The sequence below is a fragment of the Ranitomeya variabilis genome, chromosome 6, assembly GCF_051348905.1.
Source record: "Ranitomeya variabilis isolate aRanVar5 chromosome 6, aRanVar5.hap1, whole genome shotgun sequence".
Lineage (NCBI taxonomy): Eukaryota > Metazoa > Chordata > Amphibia > Anura > Dendrobatidae > Ranitomeya > Ranitomeya variabilis.
The window spans coordinates 36,698,695-36,720,591 of record NC_135237.1 but is presented as its reverse complement, the minus strand read 5'-3'; the positions used below and the strand labels follow the sequence as shown (position 1 = coordinate 36,720,591).

The window sequence follows — 21,897 nt, the reverse complement described above, 5'->3', positions numbered from 1 at the left end:
CAGGTCTTTTATTGTTTTAATACTGATGATTTTGGCATACAACTCCTGATAACCCAAAAAACCTGTCTCAATAAATTAGCATATCAAGAAAAGGTTCTCTAAATGACCTATTACCCTAATCTTCTGAATCAACTAATTAACTCTAAACACATGCAAAAGATACCTGAGGCTTTTAAAAACTCCCTGCCTGGTTCATTACTCAAAACCCCCATCATGGGTTAGACTAGCGACCTGACAGATGTCAAGAAGGCCATCATTGACACCCTCAAGCAAGAGGGTAAGACCCAGAAAGAAATTTCTCAACAAATAGGCTGTTCCCAGAGTGCTGTATCAAGGCACCTCAATGGTAAGTCTGTTGGAAGGAAACAATGTGGCAGAAAACGCTGTACAACGAGAAGAGGTGACCGGAACCTGAGGAAGAAGTGGACTGAGTCTGGTGTGGAAACATCCAGAGCCACCGTGCACAGGCGTGTGCAGGAAATGGGCTACAGGTGCCGCATTCCCCAGGTAAAGCCACTTTTGAACCATAAACAGCAGCAGAAGCGCCTGACCTGGGCTACAGAGAAGCAGCACTGGACTGTTGCTAAGTGGTCCCAAGTACTTTTTTCTGATGAAAGCAAATTTTGCATGTCATTCGGAAATCAAGGTGCCAGAGTCTGGAGGAAGACTGGGGAGAAGGAAATGCCAAAATGCCTGAAGTCCAGTGTCAAGTACCCACAGTCAGTGATGGTGTGGGGTGCCATGTCAGCTGCTGGTGTTGGTCCACTGTGTTTCATCAAGGGCAGGGTCAATGCAGCTAGCTATCAGGAGATTTTGGAGCACTTCATGCTTCCATCGGCTGAAATGCTTTATGGAGATGAAGATTTCATTTTTCAGCACGACCTGGCACCTGCTCACAGTGCCAAAACCACTGGTAAATGGTTTACTGACCATGGTATTACTGTGCTCAATTGGCCTGCCAACTCTCCTGACCTGAACCCCATAGAGAATCTGTGGGATATTGTGAAGAGAAAGTTGAGAGACGCAAGACCCAACACTCTGGATGAGCTTAAGGCCGCTATTGAAGCATCCTGGGCCTCCATAACATCTCAGCAGTGTCACAGGCTGATTGCCTCCATGCCACGCCGCATTGAAGCAGTCATTTCTGCCAAAGGATTCCCGACCAAGTATTGAGTGCATAACTGAACATTATTATTTGATGTTTTTTTTGTTTGGTATTAAAAAACACTTTTATTTGATTGGTCGGGTGAAATATGCTAATTTATTGAGACAGGTTTTTTGGGTTATCAGGAGTTGTATGCCAAAATCATCAGTATTAAAACAATAAAAGACCTGACAAATTTCAGTTGGTGGATAATGAATCTATAGAATATGAAAGTTTAATTGTAATCATTACATTATGGTAAATAATGAAATTTAACACTATATGCTAATTTTTTGAGAAGGACCTATATATATATATATATATATATATATATATATATATATATATATATATATAGATATATACATACATGAATCAGGTTTGGGGATATTGGAAATGATGATGAGGCACTACTAATATAAGTCAAGTAGAAATTTTCTGAATGGTTCAGGTCTGGATGCATGGAGGTTTTAACTGGAAACTCCCTACAGCGAAAGTCGTTACCTTTTGCATTTCTATAGGGCATATTATACAATTCACATGCCAGCAGCACAATATATAGACTACAAATGGCCTACCGATATTTTGTCCGCCTGAAGATTGGGCAGAGGGGGGAGGTTCCTTCTGTAGCAAGTTGTCTTAGAACCACTCAGACACAAGAAAGTAAGGAGGAGTAAGGAAGACATGGCTGAGCTACTGAGACACAGTAAATATTTCTTTAAATATTTCTCTGTTTTAATTGTAAATGAGATAAAATAGGAACAAAGAAAAGGAAGAATTGCTGAGATTTTTATCTTTTGTGCATTTTCTCTTTTTAGCTTTTTTCTTTAACCCAATACCTCCTAATAATTTCAAGTTTGGTACTAAGTCCCGAGTAATGCAAACTTTCGAAACCTATGCAAATGATGAGTGACATAGGGTTTTATAAAGCAATTAGTGAAAACATTAGCAGAAGGAATACTCTACCCTACTTATACAAATACAGTGAAGCTGGCTTTAAGGCTTGTTTAATTGAACAGTGTCGTCTGAGCAGCCAGAATACTCTGAAGGGACTTTTGTGAAGTCTTGCCATTGATTTTAGTGTTTCAATTCCAGAGTAAAGCAATGTACCCCATGGATATATAACTCTATTGTGCCCTTATGGAAAGCAGCACAAGCTAACATTTGCCCATCTTGAGCAAAACAGGCGGACACCTGAATGTTCAGGTCCGGCGTGTTGGCCAAACACTTACAAAAAGTTTGGGTACCAGAACAGTATCCGGACCCAAACCCGAACCTGGACCCAATTTCCTTAAATGGGGGGCCTGAACATCCAGTGTTTGCAATGCTGTCATGTGCATGACAGCGGGACAAACACCGCTTCGGATTGGCGGAAAAATCATCATCGCTGGTCAGACAGCTGCAGTTCCCATGCTGTCAAAAGACAGCGTGAGCACGCAGCTGTGATGGGAGGTATAAAGTTTACCTCCGGTCACTAGTGTCAGCTAATGGGACTACTGCTCCCATCAGCTGATGCCTGTTGCCACTAATAACAGTGAGAGCAGAAGCGGCAAATGATAGTATTCATCATCCGGTGCCTGAGCTGTAAATAAATAATTTAAAAAAATGAAGTGGGTTCTCCTGTATGTTTAATAACCAGCCAGGCAAAACTCACAGCTGGGGGCTGCAACCCTCAGCTGTCAGCTTCAGCAAGACTGGTTATCAAAAATAGAGTTGTCCCCATGCAGCATTTTTGAATTATTTAAATAAATAAAAACAGCGTTGGGTTTGCTGTAGCGGTGGCAAGTGGGGTTCATATTTGTGGGGTTGAGGTCACCTTTACATTGTCAGGTGACATCAAGCCCACGGATTATTAATGGAGAGGCGTCTATAAGATTTTGAGCCTTCAAACATCCTAATAAAATAAATGAAAGTTTTGAAAAGATGCTGACATAAAACAGGCATAAGGTAAATGGAATTTATTAACTATTGTGTGTCGTATTGCTATATGTTTTAAGTGTATAAAAAAAGCAAAGTTTGAAACTTTAACAATTTACCAAGTTTCTGACAAATTTCAATTATTTTCATAAATAAACTTACATTTTCATATTAATATAAAGTACAATGTGTTGCGAAAAAAAGGATTGAATCTCTGGGACACATGTCAGATTAGAAAAATGAGGCCCAATCAGGAAGATGAAAGCTAGCTTCAGTAGAGATTAGAGGGTGTTACGAGGGGGGCCACCTCTGGCCAATAATTTCTACAACTGGGTGACAGCAATGGAAAGCATTACATGGCTGTTCTGGTAACATAAATATTGGCAAGATTTGCAGGTCTTTAGTAAGAGACCGAAATCCATGCAACATTATGCAAATGTGCAGATAGGGAATACCTGTCTGGATCCAGAGGGGCAGATTGAGGCACTCGTTGGAGTGGAAGAAAAAATTGGTTGCATGGCTTTAGCAATGTCCAGAAAGAGAAGGAGAGCAGAGACTAGATCCGGAAGGGCCACATCAGGAGACGGAGGTGGTATCCAGTTGCTTAGCTTAGTAAGCATTAATTATGTCTCACCTGATATGATAGATCCTCAAAGCTCTCCGTACGGATAAGCAGTTATTATGCAGCACGGACAAATGATGTTGGTGCAGCAGGGAGATCCATATGGAAAGAAACAAAAGCTGTTGTTTCAGAATGGCAACAGCAGGAGCAAGCGGAAATCACAGTATCTGAAGAGCTGAGTTTAGGGAAAGAGACGTAACAAACATGTAGTTCACAAGGAAGTAGAGGAGTCAAGGAGTTGAGTCAGCGAAGTAGCAGAGCTAATTTTGTCACAGAGTCCAAAGCAGAGCTTTTTGCGGTATGGTAGAGTTGATATAGCAGAACTTCATTTGGCACAGAGTTCAATGCAGAGATGGCAATAGTATGGCAGAGTACTCAGCAATGCAGCAGAGCTTGGTTTGTCACAAGTCCAATGCAGAACTGGCCAGCGATATAGAAGAGCTAGGTTGGTCTGGAGGTTCATGCACAACTGGCACATGAAAGCATTTAACGAAGACAGTGGGGACGAAAAGTACCTGAATACTCAGGCAACAGGTTGTCCTAAAAAGCCTGCAAGAGCGAGGACAGATACGTCATGGCAAACCAATGCACCAGGGAGCAGAGAAGGTTGGTGGAAGGTGGAGGAAGCAGTGCCCAGGGTTGGATCCAGAAGCAGTGACAGAAACCATATCATGACTGTTGGCAAAAACTATGTCCACCTGTGGTGACTCAAAACAAGCACTGCTTTGGTGTAAAGTATTTTAGAAATCACTGAAACATAACTCAGGTTATCCAAACTAGACTAGACTGTGCTATGAATATGCAAATGTGCTATTGTCTATTGTGGGGCTGGACTGGCTGTTGTATACCATGTGTACTTATTATAGGCCCAGACATTGTGCTATTAACTCCCAGTGACTGCAGAGAGGTGCAGAGGGACAATGAGCAATCTAGTGTAGTGATCTGTAAAATTCTTCCGCTTAAAGGAAGGTCAGTTCAGCAGTTGTATTTATTTTCTTTTACAAAGAATGTGATATTATATACTATAATTATCTCCGCTGAAGGCAGGTCCACATCAAACACCGCTCAAGGGTCAATAGACGCGGAGACATTTAGCTTTTTTTTGCAATGTTCTCAATTACCGTCTAACGCAACAATGCACAGCAACCTTTGGCAGAAATCAAATTATATGTTTTAATGTGCAAAAATTCTCAGTTATAAAAAGGATGTGTAGCTTATGATGAAGTACAATTATACAATTACACTAGTAATTATCCGCAGCGTAGAAATCAGACAGTGAAGTTTCCAGGCATGAATTTCACCTTATTTTCTTTTATTTGTCTGAAGGCTTTTTTTTTGCTGTTAACCTGTACACCCCACCTTGACCTAAAGAGACTAGAGCTGAGAATTGTAGACCAGTGGTAGCCAAGGGACTGACTTATGGTCCGACTGGTCAAAGATCTCCATCTAGACCAGTGTTCCCCAACTCCGGTCCTCAAGAGCCACCAACAGGTCATGTTTTCAGGATTTCCTTAGTATTGCACAGGTGATGGAATTATTGCCTGTGCAGGTGATGCAATTATCACCTGTGCAATACTATGGAAATACTGAAAACATGACCTGTTGGTGGCTCTTGAGGACCGGACTTGGGGAACACTGGTCTAGACCTTACAAACCACAACAGGTATATGACGCCCAAAGCCATGACACATGGCACAAAGTGAAACCATAATGTAGCCGTGGACATGGCTTTCAGGAAATATCATAAAAATGCAAGTTCTTATGGACTTTGTAAAATTCAACTTTTTGGAAAAAAATTGGCTTCCGACAAGCAACTTGACAATTACTAAAATACGGGAGATGGGAAACGTGAAACATTTTGCTCGTGTTGTCATGCAGTTGCCAAATTATATCAGGTAAGTGTTTGCAATCCGATGAGCTAAGGGTGAAGAGGAAGGTCCGGCAACAACTGACTAGAGTGAGGTCATGTATGGCCAGGTACTAATAACGATGAACCTTCTGAGTGCAGCATGTACCGTATTTTATTTTTGTCAAGCCCTTTGATTTTTTAGTAAATCGACATGTGCAAGACAAGATCTTGGCCTCTCAGGTAGGAAAATTGTATGTGATAATTCAGTACCCCTCCTTTATACCCTCTTTTATGCATCCCAAATGTACGTTTGGATATTACCACACAGTATCCTGGTGAAACATACAAGAAACCTTCCAGAAGCATTGCCTACCAGGAGGAGTCCAGAGGCATTGGCAGTATCCAGTAGAGTGCCAATGCACTTTACCAAGTAGTCAAAGAATCTCTCGTTTTTCCTTATTCTGGGAAACATGGCTAGTATAGTATTTGAACATAATTGAATACAGTCCAAAATTTAAGAGATTACCTGATTTTTTTTATAAACAATCTTGGTAAATTCAGGCATGTCCTGGTCCAGAAGGGGCCAAGTTTAAGTAAGCACCACATAGGATTGGCCATTTACAGGTTCTGTTCAGTGACAGGTGATAACTTAATGATTGGTGCAGATTCAACTTGTGGGGCCCGCACTGGTCGGCAGAATGGCACGTTTTTATCCCCGACGGGGCACTTTTATTCCCGATGTAAAGAGTAATGGCTGGTCAGATGCACAATCTCTGCTTCATAAATTCTCTATTGGGATGCTGGATAAAGTCAAATGCAGCATTCGGCAGACTCATAAGGCCCAATTCATTACAGCTTCATGTCTGAATTCTGATATATAAACTTGAAAAATTCTCAAAATTTAGGCGCAGCCCTAAGCTATGCGACTTTTGGTGCTTTCACATGTTTTTCCCAGCTCTGCCACAAAGGTTGATCCAGGCCAGAACAGGGCAAGTGTTGGGGTAGTGATCGCACAGCTTGTCTATTTCATGATGAGCTGGGGCTTTTCGTATGCCAGAAATCTCACTCCTATCACTTACTGGAGTGAGATTCTGGCATAGCAAGCAGAGGCACTTGACACTCGTCAGACACCAAAGATTCATGAATAAGCGTACATCTGTTCATGAATCAAGAGCGTTTGATGCCAGCACGCCCCCACATGAAGACTGGTCTTGATGAATCGGGCCCTTAGTGTATGAGTGGAGCCGCGGTTGAACATGCTCACTGCTGATCTGTTCTAGCAGGGATAAAAGTGTCCCGTCCGATTGCTGCGAATTCCAGCAATTGGACCCCGAGCGATCTATAAGTTATCACCTATCCTGTGGTAACCTCTTTAAGCTCTGTTTTAGGCTGTCCTAAGGTCAGGACTTAAAAGTCCCTGTTTTAGTAACTTTTGAACATAAAGCAGAATGACTTATCACAAGTTTGTAAGAACTTCTTCTCTATGGAGTGTGAAAAGACTGTTTTCTTGTATGTTTCTTATACCTGCCACTATGATTTTATTTGTAATAGGGAATAGAGATGAACGAATTTGTTTGGAAAATGTTTGCCAATCTCAAATTCGACACATTTGGATTTCCAAGCTTTTTTCCTAAAAATCGGCAAATGTTGGCCAAAGTTCGGTAAATTACAAGTTCAATAACAGCTCTTTCAGTTTTTCTGGTAGCAGCATGGGCCGCAAAACATCCCACACACATGCACACTGATGACACACATATAATATCCGTGTGTCATCAGCGCTGCACCGTGAGACTTTTTCTCACTGTGATAGCGGTAATGTCACCGACATCACTGCAGTTCAGGAGCCCAGCTGGAAATGCAGCCTCAATGACTGGCGGAAACCTCGATAATGACTAATAGTCACTGATGCTGCGATTGCAGCAGCTCATTCATCGACGGTTCTCAGACTGAATGGTCGCATCTTGGCACTGTCCAGGTTGAAAACTGTTTATCCCCAGACATGGATTATGGCGTGGGGCAGAACGACGGAGAGATGAGAGATATTGTTGTTTTTATTTTTGTTTTATTACAGGAGACCATGGCTTCAGTGGAATGTGTGATGACGTTAGTATGGTTTAATTTAGGTTCATTAAATTAGTCTGTGTCATTCTATCGATTTAAGGACTTTATTCTGCCTGTGTGTTTATTTACAATATAACTAAAGAATTAGTAATAGATAGGTGTCTTATGAAGGCATCTCCATTACTAAGCCATGGGCTTGATGTCACCAGACAATACAAAGGTGACATCAACCCCACAAATATGAACCCCACTTTGCACCGCGACAGGGTCAGTAGGAAGAGGTGGGCAAAGTGCCAGAATTGGCGCATCTAAAAGATGCACCGTTTCTGCTATTTTTAGCCTGGGGGCCAACATCCATGGCCCCTTACCGGCCTGAGAATACCAGCCCCCAACTGTCAGCTTTAGCTTGGCTGGCTATCAAAAATGAGAGGGATGCACACCATTTTTAAAAAATCATTTATTTAAATAATTAAAAAAACAGAGTGAAGACCCCTGTGTTCTTGACAAACAGCCATGCTGACACTGACAGGTGAGGCTTGCAGCCAGCAGCTGTCGGTTTTGCCTGGCTGGTTATCAAAAATACATGGGAACTCATGTCACTTTTTAAAAAAAATAATTTATTTATAGCGCAATTGGGTCAATTGATGACACTTTTCCTAGTGTCTGCCCCTAATTTGAGCTGTTTTGGCAGCTTTTGGCCCCCCAGAAGGTGTTGTCTATGCGTTTGGTTTTGTGTTGTGAATTCTGCTTTTGGGCTCCCTCCGGTGGTTGTAGGTGGTAATGCAGTTGTCCCTGAGTTGCAGTCCTGGTCAGGTGTATCTGCTGATTGCAGTTCTGACTGGGGTATTTAGGCGTGCAGGATTCATTAGTCCTTGCCAGTTGTCCATGGTTGGTGGGAGGTTTTGGTCCTGGTTTGGTTCCTTCTGCCTTCTGCCAAATCAGCAAAGATAAGTGTCTGGTTTTGTTTCTGTGGCACACATGCTGTGTGCTTAATAATTCTGTGCTATTCAGTGTTTTTTTGTCCAGCTTAGATTGTGTCAGTATTTTCTCAGTCTTGTTGGATTCTCTGGAGTGGCAGATATACATTCCATGTCTTTAGTTAGATTGTGGAACTTTTTGTATTATCTGCTGTGGATATTTTTGGAAGGGTTTTAATACTGACCGCTTAGTATTCTGTCCTATCTTTCCCTATTTAGCTAGATTGGCCTCTTTTGCTGAATCCTGTTTTCTGCCTGCGTGTGTCTTTCCTCTCCTACTCACAGTCAATATTCGTGGGGGGCTGCCTATCCTTTGGGGTTCTGCTCTGAGGCAAGGTAGCATTCCTATTTCCATCTATAGGGGTATTTAGTCCTCCGACTGTGTCGAGGTGTCTAGGGTTTGTTAGGCACACCCCACGGCTACTTCTAGTTGCGGTGTTAGTTCAGGTTTTGCGGTCAGTACAGTTTCCACCTACTCCAGAGAAAGTTCATGCGGCTCCAAAGTCACCGGATCATAACAGTTTTGCCTCCCATTGAATGGTGTTCAGCTTCAGTGGAATGGGTGGTGACGTAAGTGTAGTTTAATTTAGATTTAGCCGCAGCTGCCAGTTTTGCCTGGCTGGTTATTAAAAATACAGGGGAACCCACATAATTTTTTTTTTAATTACTTATTTATAGCACAATTGATGGGTCAATTGTTGACAGCTTTTTAGCCCCCTGAAGGTATTGTCTATGTGTTTGGTTTTGTCTCCCATTTAAGTCAATGGGCTTTGGGTATGTTCGGCAAACATCAGGACGTTCGCTGATCTGAGCCAAACCTTGAAAGGTTCGCTCATCTCTAATATGGAATCATAGGTTACCATTGTTCTGTGCCAATATTTGTGTAGTGTTGCTTCTCTGCCGTGTTTGTTTTTATATAAGGTGTGTAGTATTCTATGAATTTTCAATAAAGAATCTTGGACTTTTTTATTATCTATTTGTTTATTTTGCCTATAGGATTGCATTATTGTATATTATTGCTGTATTGCATGAATAAACCCTCGTCCAATACAGCCATCTGTGTAACTGGGATGATATATTGTATGGCTGCCGGGTTAGTAATGACACTTTGAAGTAATCTGTAGGATGATTCATTAAAATATGAAAAAAAGGACTTAATTCCCGCTGCGTTGCTTTGACCCTTCCCCAGCAGTAGATCTTAGTGATGTTTTTGGATAGCGATATTAATGGGTCATTGGTAAACATGAATTTCCAGGGCAGGCTTACCTGTTTGTGAGCGTGGTCATAAGAATTAATATGGTTGTCAAACTCCTGGTGCTTGTGGTATTGCTTGTCACATAATTCACAATAGAAATTAGCCTTCAAATCCTCTAGAGCGTTCGCTATGCTTTTTCCCTTTTCCGCGTAGCCCTGTAAGGAAACAAACAAAAAAAGAATAATAATTGAAATTTTTTTCTGAAATATGACATTGTGCTTACTGGTTGCAGAATATTTCTCAACAATAAGAAAAGACTGTTTTATACAAAATGGAACATTTATGATGTTTTTAATTTAATTTTTTCTAAATGATTTCCTTTTTTCTTTTTCCCTTCCAAAGGAAATTTACAGTAGACTGATCATTTTAAGCATGCCCATAAATAAAGGATACAAAATAATAGAAGTTCCCAATTGTTAATCTCTGTGTTCTGTACTATAAAACAACCATCTGCGAAAGCGCTGGACCAGGACCTGTGACACCCATCGGACCGGACCGCCCCCAGGTGAGTATAATAAAAGTAATTTTTCTTCTCTTGCAGGTCGGATCGGGGTCTTATATACAGCATTATAGAATGCTCAAGGCCTCAATGAGTCACCCTAATATACATTGTACTCTACGTATCATAAATCTGTATATAGGGGTGTAACCAGAAAATGCTAGGCCCCATAGCAAGTTTTCCAATACCTCTTTCATGCCCCACCTAGTAATAATGATTCTCGTATGCTAACTAAAAAATGTTCCCCTTTATGCCCCACATGGCAACGATATCCCCTTTTATGCCTCCACCTAGTAATAATGCATCTTTTTTTTGTTCCACTAAGTAATATTGACCATTTTATGGCTGACCCAGTAATACTGTCCATTTTAAGTCCTACCCAGTAATGATGCCCCTTTTTATGCCCCACCCAATAATAATGCATTCTTTTTATATTACACTAAGTGAAAATGACCCGTTTATGCCCCACCTAGTAATAATGCCCACTTTTATACCCCATTCAGTAATAATCCCATCTTTGTGCCCCACGCAGTAATAATGCCTCCTTTTATGTCTCCATCTTTTATGTTCTACTAAGTAATAATGACCCTTTTATGGCTCAAACAGTAATAATGTACCATTTTAAGTTCCACCCAGTAATAATGTCCCTTTTATGCCCCATCCAGTAATAGTGTTCCATTTTGTGAACCATTTGCACCTGTAAAAAGAAAGAAATCAACTTATACCTATCTAACCCTGCTTAATGTAGATAAATGTAGAATAATGCACTGAGGACGGAGTAATCCTATTGCTACATATACACTTCTCTAAAAAATAAAGGGAACACTTAAACAACAGAATATAACTCCAAGTAAATCAAACTTCTGTGAAATCAAACTGTCCACTTAGGAAGCAACACTGATTGACAATCAATTTCACATGCTGTTGTGCAAATGGAATAGACAACAGATGGAAATTATTGGCAATTATCAAGACACCCTCAATAAAGGAGTGGTTCTGCAGGTGGGGACCACAGACCACATCTCAGTACCAATGCTTTCTGGCTGATGTTTTGGTCACTTTTAAATGTTGGTTGTGCTTTCACACTTGTGGTAACATGAGACGGACTCTGCAACCCACACAAGTGGCTCAGGTAGTGCAGCTCATCCAGGATGGCACATCAATGCGAGCTGTGGCAATAAGGTTTGCTGTGTCTGTCAGCATAGTGTTCAGAGGCTGAAGGTGCTACCAGGAGACAGGCCAATACACCAGGAGACATGGAGGGGTCCATAGGAGGACAACAACCCAGCAGCAGGACCTCTACCTCAGCCTTTGTGCAAGGAGGAAAAGAAGGAGCACTGCCAGAGCCCTGCAAAATGACCTCCAGCAGGCCACAAATGTGCATGTGTCTGCACAAACAGTTAGAAACCGACTCCATGAGGATGGTCTGAGTGCCCTAGGTCCACAGATGGGGGTTGTGCTCACAGCCCAACACCGTGCAGGACGCCTGGCATTTGCCACAGAACACCAGGATTGGCAAATTCACCACCGGTGCCCTGTGCTCTTCACAGATGAAAGCAGGTTCACACTGAGCACATGTGACAGACGTGACAGAGTCTGGAAACACTGTGGAGAGCGATCTGCTGTCTGCAACATCCTTCAGCATGACCAGTTTGGCAGTGGGTCAGTAATGGTGTGGGGTGGAATTTCTTTGGAGGGCCACACAGCCCTCCATGTGCTCACCAGAGTTGGCCTGACTGCCATTAGGTACCGAGATGAGATCCTCAGACCACTTGTGAGACCATATGCTGGTGCGGTTGGCCCTGGGTTCCTCCTAATGCAGGACAATGCCAGGCCTCATGTGGCTGGAGTGTGTCAGCAGTTCCTGCAAGATTAAGGCATTGAAGCTATGCACTGGTCCGCCCGTTCCCCAGACCTGAATCCGATTGAACACATCTGGGACATCATGTCACTTTGCACGACAGACTGTCCAGGAGTTGGCGGATGCTTTAGTCCAGGTCTGGGAGGAGATCCCTCAGGAGATCATCCACTACCTCATCAGGAACATGCCCAGGCATTGTAGGTAGGTCATACAGGCACGTGGAGGCCACACACACTGCTGATCATCATTTCCTTGTCTTGAGGCATTTCTACTGAAGTTGGATCAGCCTGTAATTTCATTTTTACACTTTGATTTTGAGCATCATTCCAACTCTAGACCTCTGTGGGATATTAGTTGTGATTTACATTGATCATTTTATGCTTTATTGTTCTCAAAACAATCCACTATGTAATGAATAAAGATTTACATCTGAAATATTTCATTCAGTGATATCTAGGATGTGTGATTTTAGTGTTCCCTTTATTTTTTTGAGAAGTTTACATTAAATGGGAGTATACTTGGGACTACAGAACAGGAGAAGGACTTGGGTATACAAGTGAGCTGAGTAGCAGCACTCAATGTCAGGCAGCAGCCACAAAAGCAAATACAATTCTAGGTGGAGAAAGTTTGATCTTCTGGACTTTTTCTTGTTTTAGCCTATGTAACTATGTCCACAGTCCCTGCTATTTGCTAGATGATAAACATTGTCTGTAGACAGTTTCTGCACCACCCAAAGAGGTGTCTGCTCTGCGATGCACAAACTGTTTTGCCCGCATACTCAGGTCTGCTACATCTTTACATGTTTATTTCTTACAAGTACAAGACATAATTTTTTTACATAATCTATATTGAAATATAAAACCAGGATCTTCTGGCGGCCGAGCGCTCTGCTCTCACAGAAATCACAGATCTTGTTTTGCTTCTTCCATTTCATTTCTGACAGCTGTGGATGATGGCCATCGATTGCCCATGAAAGTAGTCTGTGGACAGACTGTGGTCAGCTAATAGGATAGGAAAACCTGCAAGAGCCTTCCAAGGGAATACGCTCCATGAAATATATATGAGGACGTAGGGATGGAGGTTAGAGGTCCGGTACCAATTACACAGACAGGACAAGGTGAGGGGTAGAAACTTCAGGGTTCTCATAGAAAGATACTTTCTGTTACTTAGTAATTAGAGATCTGATTTCTTTTCCTACTTTTGCTTCTTGTAATTTCTCTATTACTTACACAAGACCGAATATAGTTTTCTTTGCAACTATATTTTATTCCTACAAATCATCTAAACTGAAAAATAAAATAACAACTTCATACATAGATTTGATTAACAAAATCTTCTATGGTTAAGTGTCTATAGCTCCTATGCAGAATTATTTGTCTCCATGGTTACAGACTACAGACAAACCCTGCGTAGTCAGATCCTGCAGTTACTCTCTGCCATTTATTTCTTACTATCTTTACAAATTTATCTTAGCAATAAGTTAAATGTGGAAAAGTTCACAGGGCATGAATACTTTTTCAAAGCATTGTGAGTCTGCCTTGCAGGTGTAGACAGACATTTTTTAATCAAGGCTAATTGCAATACTTTTCACGCATGGTCTCCTTGAAAAAGTTGGACAATAGTGTTCTACTCTGCTTCAATTTGGACCAAACTAGTACAAGTAACCTGGTTGCAGAAATTACAGACATTATGATGACAATCTCTGTCTACATGCCTTTTTAGTTGCTATAGAAATGGTTGCTTTTACCCCAACATTTAAAGGGATTTTTTTCACCTTTGAGGACAAATGTTTTTATTTTTTTCATTTATTTATTTCGGTCTAAAAATCATTTTGTCTATTGGGTTTTAGTAGAAATTTTGCACCGTTTGACTTTTACATGATATTTATTTCAGTTAACTCAGTCTGCATTTAGCAATAGATGGTATAACAGCAGGGAAACGGTGCAAAATTTTTAATACAACCTACTTGCAAAATAATTTCTAGCCCCATGTACGTGCTTTTTAGTTAAAAAAAGAAAGGACTCAAAAGTGGATCCAAGTTCCTTTTAAATGAATGGTTGGCATATAGTGCTACATTTCCCTGGATTCAGTTGTACTAAAATAGAATTGCTGCTCACAATGTGTAAGATCTTAGGCAATCATTGGTCTATATATATATATATATATATATATATATATATATATATATATATTTTTTTTTTTTTTTTAAATATGTCCTTGTTACCCCCTACAGGGGATCTTCTGTCCAAAGCTGAGAACCCATGATACTATGGTTTGTTATGCTGTAGCGTTGACTTTTGCTCCTATTTTTGCTCTGTAGCTTTAACGGTTCTGTATCTGTATGAAACCACACAAATGACTTAGAGATTATTTTTACTTCTTGCATCTCAGTAGGAAAAATATACAGTGGGAGAATATATACCCACAGTAGGAGAGCTGCATATGTTAATCTGAAACCGCAGATTGCTTTTTAAGCATATTGAACATATGCTGCAAGCGGAAACATATTAGCAATGATTTTTCCCATAAGCCTTTTTTTGCCCTTTTAGACGTTTCCAAAGTCAGAAATTATCGGGGAAAGAAATTATTTGATTAATACATTAACACCCAATATGATATTCTCCTTATTGCCGCCATTAGGAAACTGATGTGGTGTAAATTCTGCCGTAATGGTCTATATCTGACAAGGAGCTCGGTACATAATAATTACGCATAATTATACAGCACATTAATTTTGAGAAGCGGCACATTGTTTCTATTTTCTATTTATCGCCCTTTGATGTTTACAAAGAAATAATGTTCATTATGATACTTGATTGGGTATTACGTTGGGATGATTGCATCTCTGTAAAAAGTAATAAGCGATAAATAATTATTTCAGCAAAATAGAAGGACTTCCTGATCAAGCCTCTAATCGGTGGCCATGTCCAATCCAACCTGAAGAGGAGTTGTATGTGATCAGCAGAAAAGGATCTATAGTGCTATTCTTGTCTAGTGGATTTTTTGGCCACTTCACCCTTTTCATCCTGTAAAACTCATACAGCATCTTTGACTTTCCTTTTGCTTTTGACATACCCACAAAATCTTTTTTATTGCTTTTGGTCTCCCTTGCAAGCCTCACTTCATTACTGGCTTTAGCTTTTCTCATGCTTGCCCTGCATTCCTGCAGACAGCATTATATTCTTCTTTAGATATGCCCCTCTCTTTCCATCTGATATGCATTTATTTTTTTCTTTTTTAACAAGTGTTTAAGTTCTGTGTTCATCCATCCTGGTTTTTTTAAATTCTTCCAATTCTTCCTTCTTTTTGCGGTTATTACCGACTGTGCAGAGAGAATTTCTTTTAGCAAAATCTCCCATCCTTCACGTACATTTCTGTCCTTTAGAACATCCAGCCATTGGCCCTTTCCTACCCTTTTTCTGAAAGTCTGAGTCCTCGCAGGTCTTCCTCTTTAATTTATACACTTTTACATCCATTCCAACAATAGTGCACCTTATGTCGGGACCGCATGTATAGAGCCTGCACCATGCCCACCAGATGTCTGACGTATTACACAGCCTACATCTGCCTGTAATAGCAGCAACCAGAGCAAGCTCCGGTCACTGCAGTTTAACCATTTAAATACTGCTTTCTGTGAAAGCGGCATGTTAATGGACTGATTGTCAGAGCATGCGTGCACACTTTCAATTCATTATTAATAATGAAATATCTTTGGATGCAATTCAAACTTAATTCTATCATTACATATATTATTTTTCTCCTCTTGCATAATTGAAACACCCTGGAATTTATTCAATTTGCTGGAATGTGGGTATAACATAATAATGACTTCACTCCTCTGAGGCTTCTTTTAAAAACTGTTTGCCTGAGACTCCCACTACAAGTGAAATGAGCTGTTAAATCTACGGCTGGTGGCGTTCTGCGGGATCTCCTCACATTACTTCTGTTGCAGCCATTTCACTATTTTCAATTCCAATGTATTTAAAAACATGCTGTAACTTTATAAAATTCTGTTTTAGAAAATGAGGAGGAACAAACAATTTAAGAAGTAACTGAACTGCACAACTACTTGGAGCCCGACTGGACACAGACAGAAAGTCCAATAGCTCGTCATAATGATCAATTCCACCTGCTTTGGAGGTAGCAGTGACCCCCTTACTCCTGAGCCCCTGTACAGCTGTATAGATTGCACCAATGGTATGTCCACACCGGCACTGGAGAAGATCAGTTTCTAAATATTGGTTTTCGGTTTTTCTAACTTTAACTGGAAAAAATGAATGTCATTGGTCTTGCTCCAATGCTAAAGTTATCTGAGCAGACATGCACAGTAGCTCAGCAGTTATCAGCTAAATAGAGAGATAAGACAGATGGATTGATGGAAAGATGGATGGATGGAAGGATGGATGGATAGATAGATGGAAGAATGGCTTTATGGATAGATGGGTGGGTGGATGGATGGTTGGATGGATGGATGGGTGGATGGATAGCTGGATGGATGTGGATGGGTAGATGGAAAGGAGGATGGGTGGATGAATGGATGAATGGGTTTATGGATGGATTGGCGGGTGGGTGGATGGATGGATGTTTGGATGGATTGGTGGATGGAATGATGGGTTTATGGTTGGATGGGTGGATGGATAGTTGGTTGTATGGAAGGAAGGGTTTATGGATGGGTGGGTGGATGGATGGATGGATGGATGTGGATGGGTGGATGTAAAGGGGGATGGGTGCATGGATGGATGAATGGGTTTATGGATGGATTGGTTTGGGTGGGTTAGGGTTAGATGGATGGTTGGATGGAGGGGGGAGGTTGTTAGATGGAAAGGGGGATGGGGGGATGGATGGATAGAAGAGTGGTTGGGTGGATAGATAAGTGGGTGAATAAATGAATGTGAGATACATACATACAAGATAGATATTGATATATGATAGATAGATATGAGATAGAGAAAATATAAGATAGATAATAGATAGACAGATAATAGATAATAGATAGATAATAGATAGGTAGATAATAGATGATAGATAGACAGATAGTAGATGATAGAAGGATAATAGATAGATTATAGATAGATTATAGATAGTAGATAATAGATAATATAGATAGATAGATAGATTATAGATAGATTACAGATAGATAGATAGATAGATAGATAGATAGATAGATAGATAGATAGATAGATAATAGATAATAGATGATATGGATAGATAGATAGATAATAGATAACAGATAGATAGATAATAGATAGATCGATAATAGATAGATAGATAGATAGATAGATAGATAGATAGATAGATAGATAGATAGATAATAGATAGATAATAGACAATAAAAATAATCAATAAACCTATTATGATATATAAATTGCCAACAATTCTTAGCTTAATAGTGCACATATTATCTATATCATGGGATAAATAGATGATAGACTGTGAAAAATGAAAGCTAATGAAAATAAACAATGATACAAAAAGAGGACACATACTTTTCGTATGTACTAAATGGATGATTTTTGCTTTAGGAACAAAGTTTCCAGGTTTCTTTAAACTTTTACTCCTTGTAAGCAACATGGAGAGAACATCTAATCACTAAATGACTCTTTGCCAAGCTAAGCATTATTTTAAGCTGACTGAGGGCAGACGAGAAATGTATGAGGTAGCCGTTTTATCAGTGTGGTTGGAGGTGAATAGCCGGTCAGGTTTCTAGACATACATCTATTGATCTAGGTGAGTCTGAAACAAACACGTTTCATAGTATCAATACCATCTACTGATGAATTATTAATATGGCGCAGGAATCTTATCAGAATGTGGATAATACTGAGAGTTGGAAGCCCTTTACCCTCCTGGGTTCAATACATAGGAATAGACTGAAACCATTGGGACCACATATCAAACCTTCATGATCCTTCATGATATCTGGCCCACTGAGTGCAAGACTTTAAAAATAAAAAACATGCTTTACTGACATACAGAGAGAAGTGGATGTTGATAGGGATAATGTTTCAGGTGAAACTGCAGGCAAATGTTCAGATGTAAACAGAATCTGTCAGCAGGATTTCACCCCAAAACTATTTATATGTTTATGTAGCTCTTTCAAAGACAAATCCAGCAATACCTTTACATGGCCAGTCCGTTCCTCCATTACTGGGAAATCAGTGTTTATATTCATATGCAAATGAGACTGAAGAGCTATGGTAGATCTGAAGCCTCTGTCACTCCAGTTCTGTTCCCCGCCCAGTGCCGCCTCCTCCTGCATAAGTGACGGCTCCTTTGCTTGAAATCACACAGCATAGAGGCTGCCAGTCAAGCAGAAGGAGGTAGCGACACTGGGTGTGGAATAGACCTGGAGTGACAGAGGCTTCAGATCTACCATAGCTCTTTATAACCTCAGTTGCATATCAATACAAAAGCTTATTTCTCAGTAATGGAGGAACGGACTGGCCCTGTCAAGGTATTGCTGGATTTGTCTTTGAAAGAGCTACATGTGCATATAGTATATATTGTTTTTTTGGGAACGGGTGGAAAGGAGTGGATGAAATCATACTGATAGACTCCCTATACTGATAGACTCCCTTTAAGATAATTGATGTATCATCTCTGCAATGCTAAAGATTCTGAAATCTCACGATTCAACATTCTGCATATGAACTTTAAAAATGGCCATATACTGTGAAGACAAGTTATCTCCTATCCATACGATAGGTGATAATTTATTGATCAATGGGGTCCAGCGGTTGGACCAACACCGATCAATAATTTATCACGTGTTCTGCAGATAGATGATAACTTGTTTTCACTGGAAAACTACTTTAATAAAGAAGCTTTAGTATCGATATTCAACATACAAAAAAATCCCACAACTTGGCTGCTCCGCTTTTAAAGTATGGACGGCATTCTATAGAAGAAGATCATTCATTTGGCTTCTGTTGAGTATCTCATAGTATCATGGAGAGCAGAGCATAATACAAGAGTTTGTGAAACATGGCATTAAAATGTGAGAAAACATGTCAGAGTATGCATAATTCATGCATGTAAAGTGTGTCAGGATGGAGATGTTGGATTCCTAATAAGTATCCTGCTCGCGCAGTGACACTCAGAGAGACGATTACTAGGCAGGACCATTTCAATGGGAATTAAAATGTGTCTTCTGGTTTGGAAAACTCATTTGTAAATACCCTATTAGGGAACTATTAGAGTTTGCCAAGGTCATTGTGAAAGGAGGAGCGCAGCGCAATGCCCCTGCACATGTCCTGCACGTGTCCTCTTCCTCCCCCCTGAAGGGACGCCGGCATGTTCACTTACCCGTCCGCATTCCCTCAGAGTCTGTTTCCTCCCAGGTCCTGCGCACGCCAAGCAGGTCTCCTGGGATTGTGCTTATGGAGCGCACACTCCTGGCCTTTTAAAGAGCCAGAATGTGCACAGCTAAAAATGAACCCAGCCAATAGCTGGGAATGTCTGGTATTTAAGGCACTCTCCTGTTATGATCTGGTGGCCTAAGAGCAGCATGAGACGTACTCTGGAGAAGGTGGTACCTGTACTGACCGCAGACCCTGAACTTAACACCGCAACTAGAAGTAGCCGTGGAATGTACCTAGCACTTCTTGGACATCTCGACACAGCCGGAGGACTAATTACCCCTAGAGATAGAAAAGGGAAAACTATCTTGCCTCAGAGAAAATTTCCAAAGGATAGACAGCCCCCCACAAATATTGACTGTGAGAGGAGAGGGAAAAAACATACACAGACCGAAATCAGAATTTAGCAAAGGAGGCCACTTCTAGCTAAATAGAAAGGATAGGACAGAGTACTATGCGGTCAGTATTAAAACACTAGAAAATATCCACCACAGAAAATACAAAAACTCCACAGCTAACTAAAGATATGGAGGGTATATCTGCATCTCCAGAGATACCAGCTTGGCTAAACAAATCCTTATACAGACCAAGCTGGACAAGACAAAAACATGGAAAAGAACTGAACAATAAGGCCACAGCATGTGGACAGCAAAAAATCAAGGCCAGAACTTATCTTTGTTGAAAAGAACTGCAAAGCAGGAGAGACCAGGCAGAGATGTGAATCCTCCAGGAACAATGGACAACTGGCACTGACTAAAGGGTGAAGCAAGACTAAATAGCCCAGTCAGATTTGCAAAAAGTGAACACACCTGATAAATGCTGCGATTCAGAGACAGCAGCGCTACCACTTACAACCACTGGAGGGAGCCCAAGAGCAGAATTCACAACAGTACCCCCCCTTGAGGAGGGGTCACCGAACCCTCACCAGAGCCCCAGGCCGATCCGGACGAGCCAAATGAAAGGCACGAGCCAAATCATCAGCATGAACATCGGAGGCAACAACCCAAGAATTATCCTCCTGGCCATAACCCTTCCATTTGACAAGATACTGAAGCTTCCGCCTCGAAAAACGAGAATCCAAAATCTTCTCAACCACATACTCCAACTCCCCATCAATCAACACCGGGGCAGGAGGATCAACAGAGGGAACAACGGGCACCACATATTTCTGCAACAAAGATCTATGAAAAACATTATGGATGGAAAAAGAGGCTGGAAGGGCCAAACGAAAAGACACTGGATTGATAATCTCAGAAATCCTATAAAGGCCAATAAACCGAGGCTTAAACTTAGGGGAAGAAACCTTCATAGGGACATGACGGGAAGACAACCAGACCAAATCCCCAACCCGAAGCCGGGAACCAACACACCGACGACGGTTAGCAAAACGCTGAGCCCCCTCCTGAGACAACACCAAATTGTCAACAATATGAGCCCAAATTTGCTGCAACCTGTCAACCACAGAGTCCACCCCAGGACAATCAGAAGGCTCAACCTGCCCCAAAGAAAAACGAGGATGAAAACCAGAGTTACAAAAGAAGGGTGAAACCAAGGTAGCAGAACTAGCCCGATTATTAAGGGCAAACTCGGCCAATGGCAAGAAAGCCACCCAATCATCCTGATCAGCAGACACAAAGCATCTCAAATAAGTTTCCAAAGTCTGATTAGTTCGCTCGGTTTGGCCATTTGTCTGAGGATGAAATGCGGAAGAAAAAGACAAATCAATGCCCAGCCTAGCACAAAAGGCCCGCCAAAACCTAGAAACAAACTGGGAACCTCTGTCAGACACAATATTCTCCGGAATGCCATGCAAACGAACCACATGCTGAAAAAACAACGGAACCAAATCAGAAGAGGAAGGCTACTTAGGCAAAGGTACCAAATGAACCATCTTAGAAAACCGGTCACAAACCACCCAGATAACTGACATCCTCTGGGAAACCGGAAGATCCGAAATAAAATCCATAGAAATATGCGTCCAAGGCCTCTCCAGGACCGGCAAAGGCAAAAGCAACCCACTAGCGCGGGAACAGCAAGGCTTGGCCCGCGCACAAGTCCCACAGGACTGCACAAAAGAACGCACATCCCGTGACAAAGAAGGCCACCAAAAGGACCTACCAACCAAATCTCTGGTACCAAAAATCCCCAGATGACCAGCTAACACAGAACAATGAACCTCCGAAATCACTTTACTAGTCCATCTGTCAGGAACAAACAATTTCCCCACTGAACAGCGGTCAGGTTTATCAGCCTGAAATTCCTGAAGAACCCGTCGTAAATCAGGGGAGATGGCAGAAAGAATCACCGCTTCCTTCAGAATACCGACCGGCTCAAGGACCCCAGGAGAATCAGGC

General features: G+C 41.2%; 1 protein-coding gene across 2 annotated transcripts in view; it reads right to left on the bottom strand.

Annotated features, from left to right (window-relative positions):
• The window catches only part of ZNF804B (zinc finger protein 804B), a 408,310-nt gene that overhangs the window by 31,645 nt on the left and 354,768 nt on the right, over window positions 1-21,897 (bottom strand). For both annotated transcript variants that reach the window (XM_077268234.1, XM_077268235.1), the window contains exon 2: window positions 9,837-9,980. In XM_077268234.1, the coding sequence (XP_077124349.1) occupies window positions 9,837-9,980 (144 nt within the window). The remainder of the gene's footprint in view (window positions 1-9,836; window positions 9,981-21,897) is intronic.